We start from the raw sequence: 22,753 nt of genomic DNA, 5'->3' as shown, positions 1-22,753 counted from the left end.
CATTCAGAGACAAGCGGGAAAGCTTCGTGGATGTGCGTTGTCGGGTTGTAAGCTGTGAAGTCCTGGATTTGAGTGAGTCTTTGCGGGTTGCAGTGTGAAGTGTCGTCGGTCTCCAGTCTCAGCGACCTTCGAAGATCGCGCGTCTCGGCGGCGGATGTGGGTGCAGGGCTCGCGGCCTGGGTTGACCGGCGGAGCTTGCGCAGGGTCAAGGCTGCAACACGTGATTGATATCAAACATATACAAACTATTCTACACATCTCGCATGTTTGTTCTCCTTGGATCAGAGGTGCAGCTAGTAAGCCAGGAAGGGTATCTACAGACGCCCAGCTCAATCAAGCTGCTGCCAACGCCTCGACCGCGCCCTTCAGCGCACCGCTACTCCACTCAATAGCCCTTTCATGCTCAGCCGTCTCGTACAGCCGTGACGCCAAACTTCTCAACCTCTTCTCGTCAAAGCTTCCAAGCGCCAGCTGAGACTGTACCCAGCTGATAAGCCCTGATCTAGTCAGCAGCGTCGTGCTGCCACCTACAGCAGCTGCGCGAAAAAGGAGCCTCAGTACCCTTTCTTTGAGCTTTCGCTGGATGAACGGCGAGGCGCACAGGGCCAGAATACGCTCAAAAACATTGCGAGCCCGGAAGATGTCCATGTCCTCTTTCGTCCGGAGCCCGTCGTGGAGAAAAGCCAGGAGCCAGTCCATCTCCTTGTAATATGCGTCGTCCTCGTCAGGCGGATTCAGTATTACCTTCTCAGTCCAGTAAGAGGGTAGCCTGCCGACATTCCACGATGGTCCTCTGTTCAGGAACTTGTTGATCTTCGGATACATAACATGCGCTGGATCCGCAACGACCCTTAACCCATGTACAGCGAAGGCGCCGGCGATATAGGGCAGCGGCGCGTCGTCAATCACGACCTTTGCTGTTTCGACGAGCTCGCCAAGAAGTAATTCGACTTGTTCTCTTTCCGCATAGGCTGAAGTCTGTCGGATGATGTTAGCGGTAGTCCACAACTTCAGAAGTGACTCAGTCATGCCTTTAGCGTGGCGATAAACTTCCTCATGTTCGACAATGCCTGTCGCCTAATATCGGTGTGCTCTGAGCACAAGCACAAAATCAGCTCTTCCACATCACCTTCCTCCACAGCAGCTTCCACGTCTTTCTGGGTCCATCGACGTAAACCTGGGTGATTCTCGTCCTCCAATGGGGGCATGTCAGAGTGGACGGCTCTATAGTCTGTCTCTTCGTGAGTTGAAGCTGGATCGTCTGCGATAAGTGATGTGGAAGACGTATGTGATTCGATTTGGAATGGGCTCGAGGCAACTATCTCTCGCTGTAGTGACCTGATTTGCGGACCTCTTCCTTCGAAACAATTCTTGAGTGCATGTCGACAGTCCTTGTTGAATTCTAGTTTGATCATTGAATTTCGAAGATGCGACAAAGCGGTGTGGTTTTCACCAACACATCTCAGCCGTCTGAACAGCCTGGCGATCCAGATCCCGACTTCAGACGCTCTGTCGAAATCGATAGTTGCAACAAATTCCCACTGTTCTACCATCGTCATCAGTAATGGACTAATCGTCCCTGGCTCAAGGCCTTGCGCAACTCTAGGATCCAGGTTGATGACAGCTTCCAAGTCGTCTTGATACTTGATTGGTCTACGGACGTAGCGGTTCAAGCAATCATCGAGAAAGGAGAAGATTGCGTCTGTAGGCGTCCAGGCTTTTGACTTCTGCAAGCTTGCTAGAAGAGCGTCCAGCGAGGATGGCTTTCCTTCGGTGAGTACTATCTCCTGTTCGCGGACGATGGAAGTGATCAACTGCCGAATGGACGACGAAGCCGTACCGGGAGCGACAGAGCACACAAGCTTGAGCAGTGACGTGAAAGGCGAGAAGGGGAGGGACTCTGAACGCGGTTAGCTATGTCGCTGTGCGAGATTTATCAGCCTACCTGGCTTGTTCCACCAGCGCATGCTCGGAGAGTGGCGCGCAATAGTCACCAAGTGAGATAGCTCAAGTAATCCGATGCTATTCTCACCGTCATTCTCTGCAGCTTGCTCGGTCTTGGACAATGCGGTGGCTAATGATACAGAGACGTCAAACTTCTCGTCCAGTGCTAGCTCTGGCGTGATCTCGTAGTACATAGCCAGCATTCTTGCCGCAGCTTCCCGCTCCATGAGCTTATCCACCGGGATACGCCGATAGGCGGATATTCCATCCTTCATTCTGGGACATCGTTTGCAGAATTCAGAAATGAGTCTTGTTGATGCCTGCTCCCAGAGCAACGGTCGCTTGGTAGATGCGCGCTTCCACAGGGCTAAGATTTGCTGTAGTTTTTGAAATGCAACGGTCACTAAGCGTATGGCGAAGAAGGTGATCAGCTCCGAGTTCTGATTCAAGCATCTAGTGAGCACTTTCTGGTTCAACGGGCGCGGCAAGATGCTTTCGATAGCGATTGCTATGGGCGGAGGAACATCGCCATAGTCTTGCTTTCGCCCGAAGTACGGCGGCACGGGGAGTTGAATGGTAGAGAAGAGGAACGACGAGTATCCGATCCAGGTAGATGTGAGCTTGGGGTCGAAGGGGAAGTTCTTCTTGAAGAAGTAGTCAGCTACTAACTCTGGAGCCGCGTCGAAGATCGATAGCAGCAGCTTCTGCTCAAGTTGATTCGAGTAAGGTCGAAGCGCTTGAGCGAAGGACGCAAGCGTCGTGTTTTTTATGGGTACTTTCCCGTTGTACCTGGCATACCAGTCTATCGAGTCAAGTCCGAGATCAATACCAGTCTGATCTTCCTCAATAGAGTCCCCATCGAGGTCCTGCTTTCCGGTCCCCGGTGGATACCAGCCCGATGAAGGATTCAACAATCCCGCTTCTGGTGATGTACATACGAAGAGCAGGAATTCGTGTGTCGTTACGGATATTGGAACGTGACCATCGACAACTTGATCATCAGGTTCATCGACGCGGTAGAGGGCCGCTATGTTGCTCAATGTGCGATCCGTAAGCAGATAGCTTTTGTGTGACCTCGGAACGTGATTGTCCTGAACGACATGTGTTCGGACAGTGCGCAGAATGTCCGTAGCGAGCTGGGGAGGATCGTCACGGATGCGGTCAAACAACGCCCGCAACACAATGCCTTGCTTGAGTATATCGACTTTTGCCCCTCCGTCCTGATACTTCAGATCGGCTAAGAGATAGCGAACCGTATTGGATCTCACAGAGGGTTTTCTCCTGTCTTCCGGACCTTCGTCCATAGAAGCCCTTCCGATACTTAGATTCCTGGCGACTATCTTGACATCAAAGGTGAAGTCTCGCTTGGAATAAACTTGTCTGGCCAATGTGCCTCCATCAAACAATACAACCTCGGTCAGGAGGCGGAGAGCCGGCGATATTACATGCTCTTTGTGCTTGGGCGCCGAAAGGCTCCTAGCTATGAGCTTAGCTTGAGGTGTTTGTAGAACAGTCTTGCCGATGTTCAGGCCGTAATCTCGAAGTTCCAACTGTGTAGAAATAGTCTTCAGTAGCAGCGCCAGAAGGGCGGTTATGGAGGACGTAAGGTAATCATTATTGGATTGAGCTGCAAAACTCCAAGCTTGGATCAGGCTTGGAAGACTCGTCTCATCGCCTCCGCTGGAGTTGGCTTGCAACTCCAGAAAGTCTCGCAGTATGGCTCGTCGGCGTGGTACTTCGCCCTCGTCTGTGGGGTAGAGGATAGATTCGAGGAATGTCTTGAAAGCCTGGATACCTGATGCATGTCAGAGAAAGAGTCAGTGTAACTTGAAGCTACCTTACCACTTCTTAGTCGAGGTACCGCGTCCTGCTGAAAGACCAGCAATTGCTGGAGCTGTGGCGCCGAATGAATCTCCTCTGCTCTGGTCGCATGCTCGTTTGAGACCTCAACTTTCTGTCGCTTTGCAGCTCGGGTCTTCTCGGAATGGTCGGCGCCGGAAGAGGACACAGGTCGTTTGCTCATCTTGCTGCCATTTCCGGGTTTTCTGATGTTGATGAACTCCGAACAGCTCAAAAAATTCCTGGCAGAAAGCGGTCACCGCTCGGGGAGTCTACACGGACTCGGCCTTGCAGCCCCACCAACCCCACCTGCCCACAACGAGCAAGCCCACTCAAAGGACAGGTAAAAATTACCCACCTCTCTGCAAAAAGGTCGTGCCCGGGATCGAACCGGGGTTGCGGGAAGTTCATATTCTCAGAATCCCGAGTGCTAGCCTAAGTGAATGTGAGTCAAAGTTACCCGATTTGATCGGCTTATAGGAGAAATTACCACTACACTACACAACCGTGCAATTGTGACTGTTATTTGGCATTTTCGCTGAGCTGTTTACATATAGCTCTGATTTCTAGAGATACAGATTGGTGCATCCGCTGTACGCATCCTCATTGCAATTCGATATCAGACACTTGGGATGACGGAACCGAGGTACGACTAAATCGCAACATTCCCGACACCTCACTTTGATTTTTTGACTAGCTATTATTTTCTTCAGTACCATACCGTGGTTTATGTCTAGTAATCATTTTTGGAGCATTGTGAATTTCTTCCGACAGAGGCTTTGCTCAATTCAGACAGGCCGTTAATCGCGAACAGCTAAGAGTTTCGAACTCCTTGTTGTTCAGAGCAACATTATTAGCACCGGCACTCCATCCCCGGCCATTGGCGATGTGATATCGATTATGATTTCCTTACCGTTCCACGAGCAATTCCACCTCCGTCCGTGTGAAAACCAAGGTAGATTCCTAAGAGCTTCTGCTTTCTGTCAATCAATCTCATAGCCCTACAGTACAGATCCGTAAAACAGATGCATTCGTAGTTGTATGACAGTTTCCCGTTCTCTATGCGTCAATCTTTTGTAGTATTCCACATACGCAAATATTCTCGAGGAAATCGGCTTCAAGTTTTGTACCATCAGCTTGTGCAGAATTCATAGTCTCTTGTTCCGCCGACATGACTGCAAGCCCTCATCGATCACAATTCCATGTCACGGATGTTGCGCGATAAGAAATATCTGTGTTGTGCTGGAGCAAGCTTATGAAAGTCTCTAACATCGCCATTAGATACGATACTTTGATCTTTGGCGGCTCGCTCTCAATCAATGATTGTGCATATACCCTTTACTGTCGCATGCCATATTAATTGATATCGAATTTTTACCATGGAACGAGCTTTCTCAAGTGAGACTACCTTCGGCTTATTACTGTTGCCCTTCAATCAGATACTTTTCCGCAGCAAAAGAGGCTTATCCAAGCTAAGCCTTCAGCCCACCGTCAATCTCCACAACGCTCCCGTTCATGTACCGACTCTCGTCAGAGAACAAAAACGCAACCACATCCGCAATCTCCTCCGGCGTCCCCATCCTGCCCAGCGCCGTGCTCTCCTCCTGCTCTGTGACAGCGTCCCCGCCCTTGACGACTCCCGCATTCGTTGGGGTATTGATATACCCCGGCGCCACGACATTGGTCCGGATGCCCTTTGGACCCAACTCCAGCGCCATGCACTTGGAGAAACCGATGATCCCATACTTGGTCATGCAGTAAATCGCCTGTTGGGCGGTGGGGTGCAGGCCGGAGATAGAGGAGACATTGACGAAGGAGGCGCCAGATTCAAGGTGGGGAATGCAGGCGCGGGTAATGTTATAGGTGCCTTTAAGGTTGGTGTTGACCAGTTTGTTCCAGTAACCGTCTGTTGTGGACTCTAGTGGGTAAGAAGTCGGGTTTACGCCAGCGCAGTTGAAGACATGGTCGATGGAGCTGTATTTCTTTGTGACCTCCACCACAAAATCATTACAGGCATCCGTCGAGCCGACGTCAAAGGCTGACCAGAAGTGGTCGTTGTCCTCGCATAACTTGATGGTATTTTCGAGACCGGATGAGCTGATGTCACACAGGGCGAGCGATGCTCCAAGTGCGGCAAGCTTCACCGCAGTTGCTTGTCTGTCCGATACGCGGTCAGTCTTAGAGCATTATAAGCGTTATCCAGCTGCATTACCCAATGCCGCTTGCGGCGCCAGTTATCAAGACGATCTTGTCATCGAACTGAGGCGCCATCTTGCCATATGTTGAGCTTTGCTGCAAGGAGCTGGTATCAGAGGCGCCGTGCAGTTGCGGACGTTACTCGATCAACCATAGAGAAGCATTGCAGTTATTCTCTCAGAGAGCATCCACAAGATGCAAGGTTGGGCTTCGATGCAGGTGACTGCATCGTATTGTAAGTCTGAAGAAAGCAACTGAAGTCTTGATGGGACGAATGCCTATCGATTATGCAAGCACTCAACGCGCTCCCGCGAAGAAAGCGCGTTTCGCGTTGTCCCGCCAAACCTCCTGAACATCAACACCAGACTCGTCACGAGCAGCGCGTCCCCTCTATACCCAAGTCAAGATGTCTTCGTTGATAGATGCTGTCATAAATTCAGACAACCTCAATGCCGACCTTGCTGCCCTCAATGTCGGAACTCCTGCCAGCGACGCACAAACGCCGCGCGCACGGCAACCTCGCTCTTCATCGCGGCCCCGGGGGCCCATGTCGGAGAGCGCGGGCGCGAATAGCGATGCAGAAGGATATGCAGATGATGAGCTTGTTGGTCGAAGAGGCACGAGGAAAGGACCACGGGGTCCTCGAGGCGATATCCCCAGAGTGGTGGATGCGACTGGCGAGAAGCTTGCACAAACGTTCGAAGGGTTCTTAGAGAGGTACGCCCTCTATAGCCTGTACGCGCCAACACGGGCAGCTGATGCTTGAACAGCTACACGGAAGACCTGTCATCTTCCGGCGCCCCAGTTTCGAGCATTCAGACGACAGACAAGTACTACATTGCCCAGATACACGGCCTCAAGCAGTATTCGCTGTCCACTCTATACGTCGACTACACCCATCTCCTCCGACACGGAGACGGTATCCTTGCTCAAGCAGTCGGCAACGAATACTACCGCTTCCTCCCTTTCATGATTCGAGCACTACACAACCTGATCGCAAAGTACGAGCCCCAATACTTCCGCGAACATCGCCAGCCGACCTCTACCTCCTCTGCCGGCACCAATGCATCCGTTGCAGGCACCGACCCTAGCCAAAACGACAGCATAGCGGATAAGACGCCGAACCAGCAGACGGACAAGCTCTTCACACTCGCATTTTACAACCTGCCCCTCGTCTCCCGCATCCGACAACTACGGACCCTGCAGATCGGCAGGCTTCTCAGCATTTCCGGCACCGTGACCAGGACATCTGAAGTCCGACCCGAGCTCTCTCTCGCAACGTTCGTCTGCGAAGTCTGCAATACGGTCGTGCCAAACATCGAGCAGACATTCCGCTACACCGAACCAACGCAATGTCCCAATCTGACATGCGGCAACCGACAAGGTTGGCGGCTCGACATCCGCCAAAGCACATTCGTCGACTGGCAAAAAGTTCGCATCCAAGAGAACAGCTCTGAGATCCCTACGGGCAGCATGCCGCGCACCATGGACGTGATCCTGCGGGGTGAGATGGTCGAGCGCGCGAAAGCAGGCGAGAAGTGCATCTTCACCGGCACCCTCATCGTCATCCCCGACGTCAGCCAGTTCGCCGTGCCTGGCGTGCGGCCGCAGGCAACGCGCGACAACGGCAACGCCCCTCGCGGCGCAGATGTCGGCGGCTCCGGTGTCAGCGGTCTCAAGTCCCTCGGCGTCCGCGACCTGACATACCGCCTCGCCTTCCTTGCCTGCATGGTAATCCCGGACACCTCGACTGCCGGCCAGTCGACCCAGCACCACCACCTCACAGGCCAAGCAGGCAACATCCTCGCTTCGCTCAACCAGACCTCTCCGCTAGAATCAGACGCAACAGGCGAGGAAGCACAGACTGAATATCTAGGCACGCTCACCCAAGCCGAGATCGAAGACCTGCGAAACATGGTCCACAAACCCAACATCTTCATGGCGCTCGTCGACTCCATCGCGCCGATGGTCTGGGGCCACCAAGTCATCAAAAAAGGGCTACTCCTACAACTCATGGGCGGCGTTAGCAAAACGACCCCCGAAGGCATGGCGCTGCGCGGCGACATCAACATCTGCGTCGTCGGCGATCCCAGCACCTCGAAATCGCAGTTCCTCAAGTACATCTGCAGCTTCCTGCCGCGCGCGGTCTACACCTCCGGCAAAGCCTCTTCTGCCGCAGGTCTCACAGCCGCAGTGGTCAAAGACGAAGAAACAGGCGAATTTACAATCGAGGCCGGAGCCCTCATGCTTGCGGACAACGGCATCTGCGCCATCGACGAGTTCGACAAGATGGATATTGGCGACCAGGTCGCGATCCACGAGGCCATGGAGCAGCAGACCATCAGTATCGCCAAGGCGGGCATCCAGGCGACGCTGAACGCGCGCACCTCGATCCTCGCGGCCGCGAACCCGGTCGGTGGGCGGTATGATAGAAGAAAGACGCTTAGGGCGAACGTCAATATGAGCGCGCCCATCATGTCCCGCTTCGACCTCTTCTTCGTCGTGCTGGACGAGTGCTCCGAGTCCGTCGACCGCAAGCTCGCAGACCATATCGTGAATATTCATCGGCTGCGCGACGAGGCTGTCGAGCCCGAGTTCAGCACCGAGCAGCTGCAGCGCTACATCCGGTTCGCGCGGACCTTCAAGCCGGAGTTCACGCCCGAGGCGAAAACGGTGCTAGTCCAGAAGTACAAAGAGCTTAGGGCGGATGATGCACAGGGCGGTATTGGACGGAACAGCTATAGGATTACAGTCAGGCAGCTCGAGAGTATGATTAGGCTGAGTGAGGCGATTGCGAAGGCGAACTGCGTCATGGAAGTTACGCCGGAGTTTGTGGGCGAGGCGTATAATTTGCTCCGCCAGAGCATCATCTCGGTCGAGAAGGACGACATTGAGGTTGAAGACGACGAGGAGGGCGAGGCTGTTGCGGGAGCTGAGCGCGACGGTGATGGAGATGGTGACTCGCCCATGGCGGACGGAGATGCAGATGCAGACGGTGAAGCTGGCCCGTCGAATGCGTCCGCAAGGGGACCGTCTGCTACGCCTGCGCCTGCGAGGCCGAGGACGAAGATCACGTACGACAAGTACATGTCGATACTCAACCTCATGGTGCAGAGGGTCAACGCGGATCAGGCGTCAGCGGAAGACGGCGTCGAAGAGGAGGATCTGCTGATCTGGTATCTCGAGCAGAAGGAGTCCGAGCTGGAGAGCCAGGAGGATCTGGAACACGAGAGGAGCCTGGCGAAGAAGGTGTTGAAGAGGATGGTTAAGGTAAGCTTCTGGAGCCGCGTTCCCCATCCTGCGGTGGAAGATGTTGGCGGGTGATAACCATCGCATACTAATCTTGTGCTAGGACAACGTCTTCATGCAAATACGTGGCGAAGGCCTTGCTGACGAGGAAGGCCAGGGCCTTGAGGGCCAAGCTGACAGGGTGGTCTATGTGCTGCATCCGAACTGTGCAGTGGAGGAGATGGGTGCTGTACCAGCTGTTGGATAGATGTCCCCTCGATGTTTACGCGCCAGTGATTTATGAGCATGGGGGATGGCATGATCATGTGATCAGTGCTATGAAAGATGCATTGGGTTCACGTACACGTACGACAAGCTCCGTAGGAGGGGCGGGGGCGTCATAGCGAGTTTGGATTAGATACCAATTGTCTCTACGTCGATCGCGTTTGTTGTATGCCATTTCAGTCCCCTTTCGCAACGATTAGTAGGGTAGTGAAGCACAGCCTAATGTCCTACCCAGATGCAAACAGCAGGAAGATTGTCGCGACGAAGACATGTAGATCTCGAAGCAATGATTGTGCAATTTCGTACGCAGATTCTGAGTGATTCTCTGTCATGGTGGCATAGTTGAACGTGTGGAAAGTGGACATCCGAGGGCCAAAGTGGACTGGCGCAACGTTTTGTGGGGCGGGAAGCCGGTGCTAAGAAAGGGCTACTGAATACAGATTGGTATTAGAGCTCGCCGCATGCTAGGAGAAGGCGCGGTTGTGTTCAACGATAAGCAACTGCGAGGTGAGAGGTTTATGTGACAAACAACGCATGTAGGTGTAGGAATATCCACAGCCTCGAGCAGGAGATGTTGATTGCCTGGGATGATATGATGCGCAGGTTGAGTAGAGCTAGGGGGCATGCGCCAGCATTAGATTGAGAGATCATGTTACAGACTCCAACCGATGCACCCCGTTTGTGGATGACCTCTGCGCTCGTCTGTCTCAATGTTCAGCCCTCAGCGCATAGGGGGAATGCATATTAGGTCTTTTGCACTTTTTTATTAAGCTGCTGCGCGAACGTGTGGTCTATCAAGGACAATGCTGATGCAAGCAACATATCAGGGTCTAAGCCTCGCCGTCCAAAGCGAATGCTAGTCACTGTCCATCATAGCTTTTTGTCTCTAGAGGAAATAGTCAGGTGTCCTGCGCGAGACCATGGGCTCTCCTGCACGCGGACAAGGGTCGAATTGCAGGCTTCGGCCGATCAGTACTTGCCACCAAGAAGGAAGGGGAGAGGACGTACAAGGTATACTTCAAATGCTCGTCTATCTCCATAATTGCGGCCTGGTTGCCGCAGCGGTAGCAGTAATTGGGCGCTAGTCAGGGTCAGCAACCACCCACGTCCCTTGCTAGGAGGCAGCTTACCAGAAAAGATCGTGACAACGTTTCTGTCCTGACTCCAGTTGTACCCCTCCATCACCAGCTGATGCGCTCTTGCAACCAGTGTCAACCCGTTGTTGTGGTTGAAGGCCTCCGAGATGTCCTGCCCAAACGTGTACCCCGCCCCTCTCGGGCTTATCCCCCATCCGCACCTGTCATCTGGGTCCGACCAGAGCAGGTCGCACATCGGACCCTCATGCGGTACCTCCTGTATCCTGTCCAGAGCGCGGATGTTGTCGAGCGTGTCGATGGAGGGAGAAAGTCCGCCGTGCAGGCAGAAGATCTGGTTGTCGATGAGGGCTGTGAGGGGAAGATAGTCGAAGAGGTCCGTGAAGTATTTCCAGACGTTCGCGTTGCCGTACTTGCGCAGGCACTCGTCATAGAAACCGTAGACCTGGGTGATCTGACGCGATTCGTGGTTGCCGCGGAGGATGGTGATGCGCTGGGGGTAACGAATCTTGAGGGCGACAAGCAGGGTGACGGTCTCGACGGAGAAGTAGCCTCGGTCGACATAGTCACCTAGGGATAGTTAAGGAGAGCGCTTGAGGGATGAGCGTACGACGAACCCATAAAGAGGTAGTTGGTGTCGGGATTGGGACCCCCAATCTTGAAGAGCTCCATCAGGTCATGGAACTGCCCGTGGATGTCTCCGCAGACAGTAACGGGACATTTCTGGTAGGATTTCAGCGCTGGGTCAGATCCAAAGCAATAAACATGCTTACCACAGGCTGCACATTGGACTCTTCTTGCAAAACCTCCCGGGCCTGGATCGCGGATTGTCAGCCCTGTTCCAATGACCTAGTGTGCTCAACAGCGGCAGGCCGGCCAGCTGCCTCAACCCAAGAGCCATGGAATCCTCTCATGTACCTTCTCACACAGCCTCCGCACATCGTTCTCCGCCAGCTGCTTGCACTTCATCAAGCTCTCAATCCAGCCGTCGAGCGTGGGGATGGTCGCAGGCTCTGAGAAGGTCGAGGAGATTCCTTCCTGCGGCTCTGGGATCTTCACGTCCTCCATGTTCGTGTCCATGTCCGCTACTTGGATGACAATGCCGGTGTGGGGATCCAGTGGGGAAGGCGGTGGTCGCGTGCGTGAGACTCAGGTTGGTGCTGGACGGGCTCGGCGAGATATGACGTTTGTTCTTGCAGGAAAAAGGAGTATGTTCTCTCCGCGAGAATCGGATGAGCTCAAGGGTGGGGTGGGGATATGGTGAGGAGCGCAATCGGGCGAGCAGGTGTCTGTTTTGGGGGGTATCTGATATGGATGTGGTCTACTCTGGTTTGTGCAGCAGGACCCTCAATGCCTTGTTGTGATGCCCGTTTCTAGACTCAGCCGCATCCGCTTTAGTTCTTCCGCGCCGCCCCAGCCTTGCGACTCTCCGCCAGGCCTTTCCGCTCACCACGACAGCCATCTGGTGCAGTCACCTTTGAGTATGCCCAGGTACTGTCTAATTCGCACAGGAACGCACCAGAGTCTCGTCGCAAGCCGAATCCCATTCAACGGGTGGCTCAACCGTGGTTAACCTCGCGTCAAAATGTGACGTCTTGGCACTCAACCTCACTGAGTCACATCCAATGTACCTTTCAGTTGGCACGCTTCTCTGGGACGAATTTCGTAGCATGTCGAGTGACAGGCAAGGGATAACACCAACTTGCAACCTACTTGAGGATATACGGGAAGCTGAGATCGTATCAAGAGCGATGAATTTTATTGAAGTCAAAGCATAAATAGTCGAAGATCTTGTTATTTCCATCTCAGGCATTAAGTCTGCTTCATTCTCCCATCTATCAGTATTCCACACGTCCTGCCTGAACGTTCTCTGCCATCCTTTCGTTACACCTCAGCTCTGTCCTAAACCGGCCACAATGTCCTCGCCAACCCTCGTAATCCGTCCCGCCCTCTCCTCAGACCTTCCCCTCATCCCTCAGATTGAATATCAAGCCGGTCAGATCTTTCGCGTCGTGGACATGGACGCCATTGCGGACGATGCGCCTCCAACCATAGACTCACTTGCTCACTACGCCTCGACCGGCCGCCTTTGGGTAGCAGTCTCCTGCTCCGACTCCGCCGCGCCAATCGCGTACTTGACCGCCGACCTTCTCGCAAGCGACGGCCTAGCCCAGGTCGCGCAAGTGACGGTATTGCCTGAGCATGCCAGGAGAGGCATCGGCGCGAGCTTGCTACGGTACCTGGAGCTTTGGGCGCGGGAGATGAAGCTGAGGGGAGTGAGTCTAACGACGTTTAAGGACGTGCCGTGGAACCGGCCAATGTATGAGCGGTTGGGGTACAGGACTCTCGGGGACGAGGAGCTGCAGCAAGAGGGACTTAGGGGTTTGAGGGGTCTGGTAGAGGAAGAGGGCAGGAACGAAGTGCTGAAGAGGTGGCCGAGATGCGCGATGGTCAAGATGTTCACTGGATGAGGGGCATAGAATAGCAAACATCGTCCTCGAACGACAAGTTGCCGGTGCGTTCCGGGCTGGACAGGTCAGCGTAGCCGTAGTCAAAGAAGGCCTTTCGCACAGCTCCCCACAGGGGGCGCTCTATGTCCTGATAGCCCCTGGCACCTCTCGACCTAGGTGATGGAGAGGGATGCGCGGTATTGTTTACAGGGCCAGGTAGTCCTGTTTGATGTAGGATTCCCATCTATCTCCAGCATCTGGAATGTTGCATGCCAACACCAATACGTACGTAAGCTCATGCACACTTTGACATAGTTCACCGCGCCATACCCACTAGTCGCCGCTAAGCGCCATCTCGCTTGGACTGCAACTGATACTTCACTATTCAAGCAGGATAATGTATCGCATCATCATCGCATCTCCAAGTGAGAGCGCAGAATCTTTCACGAGGAACTCTCTTGTGCCTGACATCGGAGCTTGAGAACAACCTTGAGAGGGCGAGGCTCAGCTCCAGCCTTGGGCGAGCGGCCTAAATACTCTTGTCGTGGGTAACCTTGAAGCCTGTGTAAAGCACCACTCACAGCATCCCGTTAGGGCACTCGAGAGCAGACGCTATCTCCAAACATAGCACGGAGCGGAACCTGAGGCGCCCCCCGGATGGTGTTCCCGAACACTTCCCCTATCTCCGATCTGGTATTTTAGACAGCTCGTATCGTCATATTAGTAACGTGTTTGCAGTTCCCCCCTGAGCTTGAGATCAGAGCCTGCTCATAGAACCGGCCTTATTCATGCCCCGTTCGGCACTCTTTCCTTCAGTTCAAACTTCAATATGACTTCAGTGGACGGAGTCACCTCATCCCGGTCACCTATATCTCCTTCAGGCCCTACCTCAACCGTACCTCTCACAACCATCTTCACACCTCCTAACACTTGCTCCACCTGTTGGATCACTTTTGATCCTGGTACACTTGTACAGAACGCTTTTACTGAATCTTGGGACCGCGAGTACTTCCCTACGTAATTTTTTGGCCATGTCTTGAACACACTTCCTACCAGCGTAGTCTACAGTCCGGGCGCGTGCCCGGAAGATCATACCACGGCCGCTAGTAGCGCAAACGGTGCTGCTACTCAAGCAATCTGTTGTTACACGTATGCGTCGCATTCTCCTTGCTTTCTCTTCTCCATTTACCTCAAGGCCCTAATTGAATACAACCTGGCGATTACTTCGTTCGCATTATGGGCCTATGCCCCGCTAATATCATGCGGACTACGGACAGAGGCTTCGCTTGCTACACACGCTACGCGCCCAATCGCCACATCGTAGTTGGCTGCCTCTCGCTCCGGGACGCGCCATCCGACCTTATGGCGGCACTCGACTGGCGGCAAACACAAGCGGGATACATCACATGGCTCGCCCAGCCTCAGAGCCCGTGGGCTCAGCCGATAACTGTGCAGTTCCAGCAGGCTGATCTCAGCCTGTACCCAGAACTTTCTCGTACAACGAGCGGGTCAAGCACTGAGAGTCTGGCCAGTGAGACCGGCAACGCAAGACCCACTGTTAGCATAACATCGACGTTGGCGCTGTCAACGACAACAACTACCTCAAGTCAGGACACGGCGGGGGTTAAGGGTGACGACCAGCCCTGGTCAAACTCCGCCGGCGGCAGCGACAACAACCACCTCAGGGCAAGATATGCTGGTCGCAACACCGACAATTACCTCGGGTCAAAGCTCGCCGCCTGCTGCCGCGGACGATGGGCTATCGCAAGGCGCGAAAACTGGTATAGGCGTCGGAGTGTCCTTGGCTATTCTACTAATTGTAGGTATCGTAGGGCTTATAATCTGGCGCGAAGAAGTGCAAAGGCCAAGATAGCCTATGAAAATCTGGCTGCCGAGAGAGACGGGAAGCCTATTACCGAGAAGGACGGTAAGGAGATCATAGGGGAGTTGCCGGGCGATCGAGGGACTAGGCCGCCTGTGGAGATGGAGGCCTGAGTATGAAGAAGGTGGGTCGGTAATGTACAGGAGACACTGCCTTGGGCGGGATGCGCGATGGCTGCTTGCGACGGGGCTGATGAAGGCGTCGGACTTGGAATCGATACCCATTTGCTTTTCACATTGTAGCCGGATGGCGCGCTTAAACCATCACGAAACTACAGGACTGTAGAGAAGAAGATACCCCACAGATGGTTTCGACCTCTCGCAGCACGCCGATATGGTTCGGAACAGAAGAAAAAGCACGTAAGAACAAAGAGGCATGGAGGAATATTAGACTACTCTTGATGGCAAGAAACGGCAATGCTTACACAACGACATCCAAATGAGAACACAGCGAGAAGAGAACAGCGACGCGAGCCAAAAACAGCACCAGACCAATCTCAACTCCATCCCGCCCCCCTCACGCCCTTCCCTTCCCCTTTCCACCAGTCGCAGAACTCAGCGCCGGAAACTCCTCCCCTTCCTCCACTGCAACCCGCTCGACCTCCTTCCGGCTCTGTTCCTCCGCCAGACTCAACTGCAGCGCAAACTCCAAGTCATCGAGCTCCTTCTGCCGCCCACTTCCCCCAGCCCACTGCTTCGGGCTCGGAGTCTTCGGCTGCGGTGGACTCTTCGCAACTGGAGAGCTTCGTCCTCGACCTCCAGGTGAAGCCCGACTGTTCTTCGCGTACCTAATCGGGATATCGAAGCCGCTACCCGAGGGCGTCGGGCTCACGGCTCCGTAAGGCGGCGACGACGACGAAGCCGGCTCGCCCTGCAGACTCAGCCGAATAGCCTCCGCAATCTCGGCGTCAAGTTCCTCCTGGTCCTTGACCCGAGGATGCTGTGGCGTCCCCGTCAACGAAGGATCGAGGGGTGTAGGCGTAGGTGTCCCCCCATTCCACGTGCGGTCCGAGACAGCAGACGTCGCATCGCTCTCCCTCCTCCTCAGATCCATTGCCAGACTCTCCTCACTCAACATAGCCGCATACGCAATCGCCTCCTCCTCATTCAACATATCAACCCCAAATCTCCCAGCCAGCCGATCCGCCTCCTTCTTTCTGCGCTCCTTATCCTTCTCAAGCTCGTACTTCTCGTTGGCGATATAGTCCTTCAGGTTCCCCGACCTGGTTCCCGCGAAACGCTCGCCGCCGTTATTGCTGCCGCGCTCGGAGCGGCGGAGCCGGCGCTTGTGCGACTTGTACTGGTCGGCGGCCGAGGAGCTGTAGCTCCAGTACCGAAGGTGCGTGCCGAGGGACACCATGCCGCGGAGGACGGTTGGGTCCGGATCGAGGCAGACGGCGCCGGCGGCGAAGAGGTTGATGCCGACGCCTTGGGGGGAGGCTTGCGCTTGGACGAGACGGCGGCGAGCACGCGAGGAGAAGCGGGAGTTCAGCGTGCGTATTGGTTGGGTGGTTGAGGCGAGTGGATCCCATGCTTGTACGAGGCCATCGTTGCCACCGTGGACAAGGTGTAGGGCTGTGAGCGCGAGACAGGATATCTGTGGAGAGTCCGTGTAGATGATGCGGACGGGATCGATAACGTTGACGAGCTCCGTGGACTTAGACACAGGCGCACGGATGTTCCAAAGGAGTACACTGCCAGTGCTCGTGCCGGCCGCGATAAAGCGAGCTCTTTGGCCCGGCACGTCCGCAGGCGATGCTGGCTGGCTATTCGTAGACGTCGGCGACGCAAAAGGCGAGGAAGCATTGGACATGCCCGAAAAGCCTAGGGCAGGATCTTCAGATTGAGTGAGCGTGGCGTATGTCGAGCAATCGAGCGCCGTGGTGGTGACTTGCAGCGATTTCAAACCTCCAAATGTGAGCTCGGAGGAACGCCATTCTTCAATCAGGTTGCTCCGCTCTGGTGACGAGCCAGAAGAAAGCGCGGACGAGCGGCGGTTAAGACGCCCTACCATGCCAGAGGCCGGAGACTGTAAACCAGTCGAAGGGGTCGTCCCGCCAAAGAGCGATGGAGGTTCGGAAGCAGGCGTTGCGTCTCCGGCGTCGGCTTTGAGATAAGAATCTTGGTTCTTTTCCTCAAACTTGCACCTGGTGTACCTCATCACTGAAGCCTCACTGTCTTCCTCGAGCCCACACCTGAAGACAATGACAGCTTCACCAGCAAAGTTGCCGTCATCGTTGCTGAAATCAACTTCAAGGCGGCGGCGCATGTCCCAACCGTGGCAAGCCTTCTGAAAGTCTTTGGGTCTTTTGTGGAGAAAACTTTCAATTTCCCGAGTCTCAGCCTGGATCTGGGATTTAGCAAGGCACATGCCGTCCCAAGACGATCGAGGCGAGTAGCTGCCATCCGTATCCGAGAGGCTGTAGGGATCAACCCGCGCCGTACGCCTGCTAGATTCCACTAGGTTCCAGTAAACCGTGCGTCCGGTGGCCCATGCTAGAAGCTCACAGTCTACGGCCTGAGCTCTTTTGGTCCTTGTCTTGTTCGCGCGGTTCGGGAACTTGGTGAGGTAAAACACTTCGCCGAGAGCATTTAACGCTACTGCCCAGATCCGGTTCTGAGCATGACGCTTCAGCGAGTACGAATCATCCACTGCGAGAGCGATGATAGGTACACCCGGACTCAGAACCCATCGAGCCGTCACCTCTCCCCGGCCGAGGCGATGATCGCGGAAGCCTTGATCGAAGCCGAGACTGTAAGCTGTGACGACGCCAGTAGCAGACCCTGACATGATCCCGACAAGCCCTTCCGTGAGTGAAGGTACGGACGATGATTTGGCGATCCAAACTGAGCAGATCGACTCGAGTGCGGTCGGAATCTGAGGTATCCCAAGATCCGGCAGCATAGTGAGCTCTATTGGCTCAGTAACGAACCGGCCGCGCATTTCCTCCACATGACGGAAGTAGACCGAGCCACCAGGGAAACCTTCGCCGTAAACCATGCCGTACGGCTGACTGACGTCCATGGTGTTAGGGACTCCAACCACGTCGCCAGCGCCAAGGCCGTACTGAGCCTCGCCTGGGAAGCGTTCGAAGAACTGTAGGAAGGACTGCGGGTCAGATGAGCCCCAGCTGTCAGTCTTACCAGAATTCGGATCACTGGAAGATGCCATGCCGACATCATCAGCGCCATGTATGAAGCGCGGGAGCCGCTTATTCAAACCCGTTCCAAACGTTGCATGGAGGTGATTGACGGTAGTCACCAGCTGCGAGTTGTACATAGTAATCGTATTTGCCACATGATTGATACCCAAACGCGCGGAAGCTGGAGTGGCTAGAACCTGCATAGGCTTGCCGCGTGCCAACGAACGTAGCAGACGAGTTCGAAGAATGTATTCGCTCCTCCAAGAAGCAAGCGCGGTGAGCCTGGTGAACGAGCGTCGGCCCGAACGTAGATCGTCACTGCCATCCTCTGGCACGTAACCCGCTGGTGTGCTGAGAGAGTCGGGGCCCGGAAAGTAACGAGCAAACGCACTCCTCCAAGCGTGGGGTGTGGTGACAAGGTTATGGAATCGATGAGAGACCATAGAGACTGCGGAGAGGTCGGCTGGTGCAAGATGAGACAAGGCGTGCGTAAGGATTTCTGGAAGGACCTCTGTTAGCACTGCTGCTGCGAAGCCTGGATACCAGAGTAGCCACGACCCTCAGGCGTGAGGTGAAATGAGAGAGCAAGCCAGCATACCATTCGGCAAACTCGCGATAGGACTCTTCTTATCACCAGGCTTTTTCGTATTCTTGATAACTTCGAAAAGAGGTCCATCAGGCTTTCGTCTAGGCGACGAGCTCACACTTTGCTCATACTCTTCAATCCTCTTGCCCGTAGGCGTAGTCACAGTATTCAATCGTGCGGTTTCTCCGGAATCCTCGACGCGTCGTTGTTGAGACGCGTCTGGCACCGCATTTGTGTTGCCCGAAGACGATTCAGCCTCTCCCTGCCCTCCATCGGAAGGGAGAGCGGGGGGAGAGGTATAGTCATGTTGTAGTCCATGCTGGGAAGGAGGCGAAGGGCTGTCTATGTGGGTTTCTTGGGTTGAGGCGGTTTGTGGGTTATCGTGAGGCTCTGATTGCATAAAATTGGAGGGAGAAGCGTAAGACAGTTGATGACTGAGCCAGTGCGCCTGGATCAGTCGAGAATGTGCGAAGAGTCGCTGTGGATGAGGCGTGAATGGGGTTGTTGATGAGTTGAGAAAATTGAGGTGACGTTGTATGAGAATTGAAATTGGCTTGGCGCGTTTCGTCACGTGAAATTGTCCTGAGTTCAGCTGAGATAAATCAAATGTATCCCATTTCCATGCCTCTAAGGGCAGATGCTATAAGTCTATGGCCCGCGAGCCGTTACATGGCATGAACAACAAAGGGATCACTAAGCCTACAACACCACCCATACAACCCATGACCATGCCAGCAAATAGCGCAACGCCTAAACATTCTCTATCAGAATCCATACACGTACATGTACACGCACTCAGGGCACGAATAGCCTCGAGTATGCAACAATATTCGTCCTACAGCAAACGCAGGCCGCAAAGTTCCTCGAAGCAAGACCCACCCTGCATTCATCACACAGGCTTAAACATCCACAAGGCCAGACCAGAATGGTTCTAGGCGACTGCTGGCAGACCACGCATTGGGGCCCGCCTGAGCCCATTCCATCCGCGCCGGATTCCCATGCTGCGGCGTTGTCTGGTTGGGGAGCATTCGAGAGGGCGTGCCCCTTGCGCTTCGCGATAATGAATTGCTCAAGCATGCGTTCCTCTTGTTCCGGAGTCAAAAGAGCGTCAGGCGCGGGAAGGCCAGCGCGACTGTAACGGGAGCTCGTCAGCACTTGACTTCGCTCTCTTGCTAAGGCCTGCTGGTATCCGGACCGCGTCATGATCCCTTGACTCTGGAGATGGCGCGCCAACATGCGGGCTTCCTGCTGATCCTCGGTCGTTTGGGGGTCCAGGAGAGCAGCCAAGCGGGCATGATCTAACACGCTCTCGACCGCGGGTGTGGATTCGCGGCTTGAGGGGTATGGGTTTTGCTGCGTCGGTGTTCGTCGACCGCTGTCGGAAGCAACGTCAGACCACCCATCGTCTGTTTCGGCGTTTGTAGACATTGAGACGACGCTTGTTGTATCATCGTCTTGCGGCGGTGGATGGTAAGAGCCGCTGGTGTCCAGCTCGCCCCACCAGCCGCCGGTTTTCCACCACCCATAAAGCTGGTTGTCGAGGATCTCGCTCTGATTGCCAGCGCCCATCAGCGTACCGCTAAAGTTAAGACGATTCCTGGTTTCGGTTTCGACGTCAACGTTTAGGTTGGATGGGAGTGAAAGTTGGCCGTCCTCGGACAGCAGCCAGAAGTCTAGTGTGCCAGGAGGTTGATCACTCCGTGTCGGTAGAGGCTCTTTCTTCGAATCGTGCTCTCGTCCAGCAAGCTTCATGAGCCACCTTGGTCGGTAGGCGATACCAAACTGCTCCAGAGACCAGATGATCAGTCGAGAGTAGAGCCCAGCCACCAACCAGCAGACTCCTTTGAGAAACTCGAAGGTGATGGACCAGCGCCCGCGCCTCTGCTGCAATCCTACACCAACGTTCGTCCTTGCGTCTAGCGAAGCTTCTGACGCCTTGTTGTTACCTCGTGTCTTGCGCTCTCTGGCATACCCGGACACAGCAGAGCCTCCGGGAGCATTACGCTCATGTGACGATGTTGCAGCTTCTGCTATAGTGAGTTCACGAAGCTCCACAGGGACTACATCTAACGAGCGCTTGAGCCGACGGCGACGTTGGGCAATCTCTTCAACCCTCTTCTCTTCTAGCCACGTAGTCTGAGAAACACGGACAGCAGCACTCTCCTGCAAGTATACCGCCTCGCTCGCGGCTGTCAAGATCACAAAGCCGGTCTTTAGTAGAGTAGAATAGAAGTCATTCTGCCAACTAAACTCGATATGAGGGGATGTCGAGAGAAGCATATTGGCTTGCAGATTGTCGTAAGCAGCGGTCAACCTCTCTCTAAGCGACCGAGGATGCGAGCCAGGAGGCAGCGCCGCAGCAGTTAGCAGGATAGCAATGCCGTAAACCGCGGCGCAAGCCAACATCCCCAGAAAGATGAGTAGATGAGGAATGAACCCGACGATGCAAACAGTAGGGAATCGCAGGATACCGATATCGTTAATCTTATCGGATGTCATGAATCTCGATAAGCTCCACACAAGGGCCACCATATAGGCTATACCCCAAATTGCGGTGTTAACGAAGCGGAATCTTGTTCGAAGGCCGATGGCCGCCAGTACGTTACTGCTCAAGTGGCTGAAGCATGATATCAGTGAGATGAGAAGCACCTCCGCAGGGACGTTCATGACTCCTAGGACCATTGAACGGGTTATCTTCATGCTCTCTCCGTCGCTGCCGCTGGTCGTCTTGGCCTTCAGTAAACCCAGATCGAAGGGCCTGGTGATCATAGTCTCCGCTTCTGCAAAAGCAAGGGAGTGCTCGAAGACGGTCATACCGGTCTCTGGCAATGGTTTGAGACCCTGCAGAGCGCATGAGAGCGTATCCACAAAATGACTCAGGCAGATTGCACCGAACAGCGGCCAGAGCCGGGCTAGTGATCCCTGTAGAACTGAGTTTCCTTCGGAACCCATCATATTGACAGCTGAGCAAGAGGCTGCGTCATCCTGCCAGAAGAGCAGCGTGGAGCTGAGAGAGTACAGAAAGCCTCCCTCGCCGGCGTGATCGATAGAGAGTTGCTTGTCCGGGTCGCCGTACCGCATAAGGGGCCAGGCAGGGGATGTCTGACAGCGCATGGCCTCCAGTATCTGCACAATCTGAAAGCAGAACATGACAATCGGTACGATGTATGCCGCCAGACGGACGGGCCACCTGAAGTTCAGCGGTGTGCGGGAGGACGCGTAAAACCGGGTGCGGTCGAGTATAATCGCCTGGGATCTGAAATGAGCTCGGCACAGCTATCCTCAAGCGCGCACTGAACTTACCGCAGCAAACGTAGCCATCGCCCACCTTGATGTGAGGTACATAAATATGCCTCCAAGATTCCTCAGGTTCTCAAAGTTCATCCAGCCGAACCATCCTTGCACCGCTGGCGCCGCAGTGCCTGCTGCGCCCGCAGCAAAAGATGCTGCCGCAGAGTCTTGTGCAAACCCGGCAGCGCTGGTGATGACTGTCGCGTTGACGCTGCTCGTTGTGGTTGGCTCCGCTATCACGCTGCCGCCGTCTTGTACTTTGCCTAGCAGGTTATCGAATTGGTCTGGGAGGTGGAAGGCGAATGATCCCAGCCGCTGAGCGAGCCGTGGGACCGCCATAAGCAGGTCCCTTGACGATGGGAAATAAGAGGACGTCGTATTTGCCATGGTGTCTGGTGTCCGGGTATCCGATAGTGCGCTTCAGGTTGTTGAGTGTCTTGGAGGCTGGAATGCGTGCTGGCGGGGATCAACTGTTGCGCAGCCAGAAAGGCTTTGTGTGAAGCCGCATCAGGTCATCACCCGAGCATTGTTCGCTGTGCTGCGAGACACGGCGAACTGTCTGTGAGGAAACGACCAAGGTTGTCGCTGCTGCCCTTTGCGGCTCAGCGTCGGCGATGAAGTGACATCTCTGGATGTTCGGCTGACGCTGCTCCGACTGGTGGGAAGAACCCCCGGACAGCTGCCCGGACAGCTGCCCCGACTCCATTCCGCACCGTGGAATGGTTCCGTCTCTACCCCGGATTTCCGCTCGCGAGGGACGTCCCTCTGTGGGGTAAACGCCCGTACAGCTTTCAGTACAAATGACAGCTCCCTATC

At 54.7% G+C, this 22,753-nt stretch overlaps 7 protein-coding genes across 7 annotated transcripts; 3 read left to right on the top strand and 4 right to left on the bottom strand.

The window, feature by feature from the left end:
* Window positions 1–333: 333 nt before the first annotated feature.
* Window positions 334–3,967, bottom strand: W97_00068 (uncharacterized protein; the record flags this gene model as incomplete). The annotated part of the gene is made up of 4 exons (XM_007777985.1): window positions 334–978; window positions 1,458–1,900; window positions 1,946–3,739; window positions 3,787–3,967. The coding sequence occupies 4 exons, from the start codon at window positions 3,965–3,967 to the stop codon at window positions 334–336; spliced, it is 3,063 nt and encodes a 1,020-aa protein (XP_007776175.1).
* Window positions 3,968–5,255: 1,288 nt separating this feature from the next.
* On the bottom strand, window positions 5,256–6,054 carry W97_00067 (uncharacterized protein; the record flags this gene model as incomplete). Its single annotated transcript, XM_007777984.1, has 2 exons — window positions 5,256–5,940; window positions 5,996–6,054. The coding sequence occupies 2 exons, from the start codon at window positions 6,052–6,054 to the stop codon at window positions 5,256–5,258; spliced, it is 744 nt and encodes a 247-aa protein (XP_007776174.1).
* Window positions 6,055–6,385: 331 nt separating this feature from the next.
* Window positions 6,386–9,475, top strand: W97_00066 (uncharacterized protein; the record flags this gene model as incomplete). Its single annotated transcript, XM_007777983.1, has 3 exons — window positions 6,386–6,696; window positions 6,750–9,249; window positions 9,332–9,475. 3 exons carry the CDS (start codon window positions 6,386–6,388, stop codon window positions 9,473–9,475), a joined length of 2,955 nt encoding a protein of 984 aa, XP_007776173.1.
* Window positions 9,476–10,378: 903 nt separating this feature from the next.
* W97_00065 (serine/threonine-protein phosphatase PP2A catalytic subunit) lies at window positions 10,379–11,666 on the bottom strand (the record flags this gene model as incomplete). Its single annotated transcript, XM_007777982.1, has 6 exons — window positions 10,379–10,451; window positions 10,501–10,573; window positions 10,623–11,156; window positions 11,204–11,309; window positions 11,360–11,401; window positions 11,505–11,666. The coding sequence occupies 6 exons, from the start codon at window positions 11,664–11,666 to the stop codon at window positions 10,379–10,381; spliced, it is 990 nt and encodes a 329-aa protein (XP_007776172.1).
* An 836-nt stretch (window positions 11,667–12,502) lies between these two features.
* W97_00064 (uncharacterized protein) lies at window positions 12,503–13,057 on the top strand (the record flags this gene model as incomplete). The annotated part of the gene is made up of 1 exon (XM_007777981.1): window positions 12,503–13,057. One exon carries the CDS (start codon window positions 12,503–12,505, stop codon window positions 13,055–13,057), a length of 555 nt encoding a protein of 184 aa, XP_007776171.1.
* A 1,215-nt stretch (window positions 13,058–14,272) lies between these two features.
* W97_00063 (uncharacterized protein) lies at window positions 14,273–15,031 on the top strand (the record flags this gene model as incomplete). The annotated part of the gene is made up of 2 exons (XM_007777980.1): window positions 14,273–14,817; window positions 14,869–15,031. 2 exons carry the CDS (start codon window positions 14,273–14,275, stop codon window positions 15,029–15,031), a joined length of 708 nt encoding a protein of 235 aa, XP_007776170.1.
* A 403-nt stretch (window positions 15,032–15,434) lies between these two features.
* On the bottom strand, window positions 15,435–22,324 carry W97_00062 (uncharacterized protein; the record flags this gene model as incomplete). Its single annotated transcript, XM_007777979.1, has 4 exons — window positions 15,435–18,559; window positions 18,659–19,124; window positions 19,598–21,895; window positions 21,950–22,324. 4 exons carry the CDS (start codon window positions 22,322–22,324, stop codon window positions 15,435–15,437), a joined length of 6,264 nt encoding a protein of 2,087 aa, XP_007776169.1.
* Between the last annotated feature and the right edge of the window lie 429 nt (window positions 22,325–22,753).

This window comes from Coniosporium apollinis (assembly GCF_000281105.1).
Source record: "Coniosporium apollinis CBS 100218 chromosome Unknown supercont1.1, whole genome shotgun sequence".
Classification (NCBI taxonomy): Eukaryota; Fungi; Ascomycota; class Dothideomycetes; genus Coniosporium; species Coniosporium apollinis.
Note: the sequence above shows the minus strand (reverse complement) of the source record. Positions and strands in the feature narration are given on the sequence as shown.